This window comes from Zingiber officinale, chromosome 4B (assembly GCF_018446385.1).
Source record: "Zingiber officinale cultivar Zhangliang chromosome 4B, Zo_v1.1, whole genome shotgun sequence".
NCBI classification, from domain to species: domain Eukaryota; kingdom Viridiplantae; phylum Streptophyta; class Magnoliopsida; order Zingiberales; family Zingiberaceae; genus Zingiber; species Zingiber officinale.
This window is the reverse complement of record NC_055993.1, coordinates 24681169-24687168: the sequence shown is the minus strand read 5'-3', so window position 1 is coordinate 24687168 and position 6000 is coordinate 24681169. Positions and strand designations below refer to the sequence as shown.

The 6000-nt window shown below is 35.1% G+C and overlaps 1 protein-coding gene across 2 annotated transcripts in view; it reads left to right on the top strand.

Annotated features, from left to right (window-relative positions):
• Nucleotides 1–398: 398 nt before the first annotated feature.
• LOC121974872 (tRNA (adenine(58)-N(1))-methyltransferase non-catalytic subunit trm6-like) overlaps nt 399–6000 on the top strand; it is a 31100-nt gene continuing 25498 nt past the window's right edge. Inside the window, exons 1-6 of one of the 2 annotated variants that reach the window (XR_006110132.1) lie at nt 399–626; nt 792–928; nt 1811–1931; nt 2927–3008; nt 3085–3155; nt 3237–3278. Coding sequence is in view for 1 of the 2 variants with exons in the window: in XM_042526144.1 (XP_042382078.1) it covers nt 457–626; nt 792–928; nt 1811–1931; nt 2927–3008; nt 3085–3155; nt 3237–3278 (623 nt within the window). In the remaining variant the exon portion in view is untranslated. The remainder of the gene's footprint in view (nt 627–791; nt 929–1810; nt 1932–2926; nt 3009–3084; nt 3156–3236; nt 3279–6000) is intronic. The other variant, XM_042526144.1, reaches the window with a different exon arrangement.

The following is a 6000-nucleotide window of genomic DNA, read 5'->3' as shown; positions in this document are numbered from 1 at the left end:
TTGTGGGTCCCATCATTTCACTTTTTGTGGGTCCCATCATTTATGTGTCTATCTAGATTAATTTTCTAAATGAAATTTCTAGATGAATATCATAGCTCTTATATTATATTAGTCTCCTATTAATATTTTTAGCCTTTATCCATCAATTTATATTTTTATCTTTCAAAGTGTTTTGATAAAAAATATTTTGACAGTGAAAAATGACTCAAAATTATAAAACATGATTATCAATCTCCATGATTTTAAACTATTAAACTATGCCTCATTCATCATAAATCCTATACGAGTGCAAATTCAACTGGAGGGAAAATGCTTTAAAAGAACGATTAAAAAAAAAATAGCCCAATTATTATCGGAGTTTTGTCCATTGAACCCGAAAAGCAATGACCCATCAAGTCAGTTCCTAAAACCCTTTGCCAACCTCCAGGGCAACCTCAACTCCAGCAGAAACCCTTCATGGCCCAAGACCACAGCGCCGACGCCGTCGCCGTCGCTGCCGCTGAGTGCCAGCACCTGGCGGCTACTTCTCCTCCGACAAATCCAAAAACTACCTGGGAGGGCTGCAGCGTTCTTCTCGACATCAACGACGGTGACCGCCTAGTCTTCGCTCGCCTCTCTCCCGCCGCGTTCGTCTCTTTGCCCTTAGCCTTTTCCTCCTTAGGGTTCTTTCAAATTCCTCATTTTTTTTTCTCCTCTGCATTTGCCTCTCCAGGACTCTTATTCGTCCCTTTGCCCTTAACATTTTCTTCCAAATTCCTGATCTTTTCTCTCGTCTGTATTTGGCTCCACAGGACTCTTAAAATTGGGAACAAGAAATGCTCGCTCGGCCCATTGTTGGGTTGCCCGTTTGGCTCTCTGTTTCGAGTTGGGAATGGTCCCGGTGAACCGTGCCTGTCTCGTTGTTCTCACTCCACCTCTGGGGCTTCCGGTAGGCTTTCTCGTTTGTGCGTGTGAAAAATTAACGTTTTTGTTTGTCTCGATGGCGCAATATTTCTCCGCTTGCTTCTGTGGTTCCTCTCTTGTGGTTTATTGCTTGTTTGGTTTTCCATGATACTATCATGCCAGGTCTGCTATTTCCTTTGATAAATGTCTGCAATGATGTCTATATCTTGTATTGATTACCGCTTCTGTATTTTGTACGACTTGCTTTGCCTTTCCATAGTCGTTACTTAACAAAGTATTTTGAATTTACATTTGGACAATGAGTTTAACTTTGCAAGTCCCCTGTGGTCCAGACTTATTAATCGGCTTTACTCAGGCTGGACCATTGGCATGGAAAGATTACTTACACTTTTTGTTGGTGCAACTTTTGGTCCACATTAACACAAGTTGGAATCAAGAAAGATACAAGTGGTAAAAGCTTAGTTTGCTCAACTTTGCCAAACATTGTGTTTGTTAGCTTTTGGTTTCAACCGTCTAATTTATTATAAGCTTGGAATTGACTGTAATGTTATAATGCAGTCTTGCTTGAAGAAGCTTTCGAGCTCTTCCAGTTCCGAGTAAATCATCTAATTTTCATACTGCATTAGAAATAAAGAATGCACTAAAAATGGAACATAATGTTTTTTTTGGTTGGAATTGTTGATTAGATAAACTGTTTGATGTTTCCTATGGCTTGGCCATTATCTTCTGCGGTAAAAACTTTTAGAAGGATTAAGCTTTATATGTTTTCTGAAATGCTGCTAATGCCCATAACCATAGCAATCAAGTTGTCTTTATGAGAAATAAACATGGTGGACATAATCAATTGATTGTTTTTGTTGGCTTATCTAAGACGATGGCTTATCACAATTGACATTCTTTTTTACAGATAATGCTCTACAAGCAATTGAGGAGGAGAGCATAGCTGAAGATTCAAGAGATAATCGACTATTAATTGACAATAATACAGCCCAAAATTTATCTAGTGATGATATAGATGCAATGCGGAGGTTAGTTAGCCCTAATTTTTTTTTTCTGATATGTTGTTTATTTATATTTCCTATCATTTCTGTAGCCAGAATCAACATTAGGTATACAGTCTACTTTTTTTTGCTAATTAATAAGGGATGAATTTCATTTAAATCAGTCAGATGCCATAGTGTTTTTTTCCCCCTAAAAACAATAAAAATTTGCAAGCTTTATGGGCTATTGTTGGCATACGCTCTTTTTCATACAACATGGATTAATGTTGATTGTATAATTTTATGCTAGGAAGTAGCAATGCAGAATATAATGTACACATGCTATGCTCAAGGGTCTTTAATCTTTACTGAATGAGATTATCAAATATGGACCACAACAAGACAATCACATTATTCAATTTGTTAATTCTTGCATGTGTGACTTCCCCTTTCTTGACCATCTACATTATACAATTGCTACTAGATATTGCAAGCGATATTAACTCTATTAATGTAATCAATTTCTGCTAGCCTCATGCTTCAGATGATGAAATCTCAAAAAGGTTTATTTTACCTTTTTGATATCTGCAATGCGCTTAGAGACTTTATTTTTCCTATTATAATACCTCTAAGTCTTACCAAAAGGTTTCTTTTCCTTTGCCTGAGTTGGTCATGAATATTGTTGTTCTGGTTTTGATGATGAACTAGATAATTTTTTTTAGCAAACAATGAAAATTACTGTTCTTGATCATAAGTTCTTCCTTTGAAATAGTGTAGGACTCAAAACCAGAAACAAACATCAAAACTATGGTGCAAGAATTTTCTTTTTTTGTAGCTTGCATATAGTTTTATTTTAGTCAGGCCTTGTTATTTGGTATTTGCTTGAGCCTAGTATGGTGCATTATGCAAAGCAGCCATTAGCATTTAAATTGTGCTATATAATGCCTATTGATTAAATTTTACTGGACTTTATTGCATGTAATTGATTAATATTTATGGACATTGACGATTAATGTTACTGTTATTTGCTTCTGCTAATGTAGAAACGGTGCTACTGGTGATGAAATTGTTGAAGCTCTTATTTCTAATAGTGCAACATTCAAGAAAAAAACTGTGTATTCACAAGTAAAGAACTAAACTTCTCAGATTTATTAAATATGAAAAGATTTAGAGTTGATCAGATTGATCAATTTATATGCAGGAGAAGTACAAGCGCAAGAAACAAAAGAAATATGCACCTAAGGTACTCTTAAGGAAACCATCTGCTCGAAGGTGATTCATTTGCTAAATTGCAACTTGATTCTTGGAGCGGAATTATAATTGCTAATTTATTTTTCTTTTGTTATGATGCAGCATATGTGAAACCTACTTCAAGAAATTTCCTGCTCGAATAGGGTATTTCTTTCCTTCTTTACAATTTCCCCTCTAGGTGTTTGCTCAATTGGTTGCTGCAACAAATCTTTGATTATAACCTAATTTAAGGGAAGCATGCTACCTTGTTGCCTTTCATTTTTTTTATTTCCGATAGTGCTACCTGCACTATGAATGGATGAGTGCAACACTTTGTTAATCAACATGCTTTTGCCTTAGGCACCAACATTATTTGTTTGCTTGGTTTCTCTTTTTGCTTCATGCCCCTTTTTACAAAGCAAAATTTGACATATTTAGAGTTATTATCATGACTTAGTTGGCAAGTAGTTAAACTAGAAATCTTATTCTGCAGTTACTTGAATAAAGGAGTGATGTTTCTTTACTAGAAATGCTTCTATATAGTTACACCTCCAGATCATGATCACTGTTTATTTGTTGTTATGGCCTATCTAAAAGTGGGTTTCCATGAGGAATAAAAATGTTACTCATGAATCATGATGATTAAACTCTTTACTCATTTCCACATACTTGCTAATTGCAGCGACTCATTTAATTGAGCAACTTATGTTACTTATTTGTTTTTACTATTTGTATCCTCATAGATTATCATAATCATTAAGTGATGCTACACAAAATTGCTTGGGGTTGGCTACATGAATGTTATGCCTACATTGTACTCCATAGAAGGCTATGTCAATAGTAATTTTCATATTAATGATATAAACATATAGATCAACTTGAAAAAAAAATGTTGAACTAGGACCTGGGCGATCGGCCCGGCCCCACGGAAATTTTCCATCGGCTGCTAGGTTAAATTGAGAAACGCTCATGGCGGGCGTGGTTGCGTGCCTCATTTGAAGAAAAAATCTTTACAAATGCACCGTGGATAGGGATCAAACCGCGGGTGTCTGGATGACAACTTAGCCCCTTTCGTTGCATCGTAGCCCGAGGGCAACATATAGATCAACTTGAGCTTGTAGAATAAGTGGTTAACTTGTAAACTTTAAAATAGTATCAGTGTGGTTGGTCTTGTAGGTCCTACATATGACAATAATAATATCCCATCAAATCATGAGTTGAATTTAGAATAGCTAAGTATACTTAGTTACTCATCTACACATGAAGGTAGATTATTGAGAATATAAATATATAGATTGGTTCTTTTCCTTACTGCTTGAACTTTTGGAATTAGTAATCAGCCAATGGCTTGCTTTGCTCAAATCTCCTAAATCATTTATAGTTGTGTGAATGAGAGTTTTTTCTGTTCATATCCCTATACCCCTTTAGCCCTTAGGTCTCATTGTGTAACATGTCTAACTATAGGATTGATGGACTTACATTCCTGAGGATAAAATTTCTTAAAACATGTTTTTTATGTCTTATTACATATCTACTTTAGAAAGAAAAAAACTAAGGAAATAACAAGAAAATAATCACCATTAACCCATTGGCAAGAATGTATATCATCAAATTAACCTTGTTTGTTAGTGCTTATATTTAATGCTCTTATTTAAAGGCTAGTTGCTATGAATATAATAAGTTGCTATGAAATATAACACTTCACCCAGATGAGTGAACCGTCCCCTTAACTTGATAAACCCAACCCACCAACAAATCTTGTCTATTCAGGGTCAGCTATATGAATTCTAATTGTTTCATGCAGTCAAGTACTATGCTTGTAGAGCTTAGACTCATTTCATGCTGTCAAAGTCTAACACTATTGTCATCCTTTTTATTTAGGCAAGGGATCAACATTGGCAGTTTTAACTTGTAATCTCAACCATTGACACAGAATGTGTAAACCAAAGTTATAAACCTTCCATGCATCCACAACTTTCCATTGTGAGACTATATTGGGGGCATACAATCTCCACTGCCCAGGGCTCAAAGTTACTTGTTAAGGTTTGTTCAATGCAGCCCCATGTTTTCCATATCGGTAGCATATGAAGCCCAGTAAGTCAGTAGTGGCACCATCACATGCAGTCCTTTCCAATTGAACACTTAATCAGGCTTGTTGCTTAACCCTAAACTTGTTATTATGCCATGTATAGTTGCCTACCAAACAGCACTGTCTTATTAACATGATAGGCCTTACAATTGGTGCAAATGTAAAACCTGATTTACTCATCTAAGCCATATAATTCCTGATCGCTAGCCCATAATTATGTTGGATCATCTAAGCCATATGATTCTCAATCATTAGCCTCTAACAGTGGGACTGTGTGGGGTTTCATGCTGTGTGACACTAAAATTGGGGCTACAGGATAGTTACAAATAATTAACAAACAATTAATGCAATGTTTGATTAAATAGATTAACAGAATTGTGTAGTGAATCTGATGCAGGAGGAATCTATAGATTATTATTATTATTTTTGGTCATTTTGTAATTTTCAGATTTTTTGGTATTCATGGTATTTTTGGTCTTTAAGGTATTTTTGGTTTTTTTTTATATATTTTAGGATTTTAAGTCCGTTTAGAATTTTTTAGGATTTGTTTTTTTTTATTACGATCTCTTTCCTTCCTTTATAAGATAGGAATTGAGGTATAAATATTGAGATTTCTTTCCTTTTTGTGTTTTAAGGTCTACTGTCTATATAAGAGTTCTGTTTAGTTGTTTAAAGACAACCCTCTATTCTTAATAATATATTTGTTTTTTTTTTGGTAAAATCTAGATAACAACGGATTTTCCTTTGTTTTCAAAGGATTCTTTTCTTGCCTTCTCAATTCTCTCTTCTCGTCGGTGC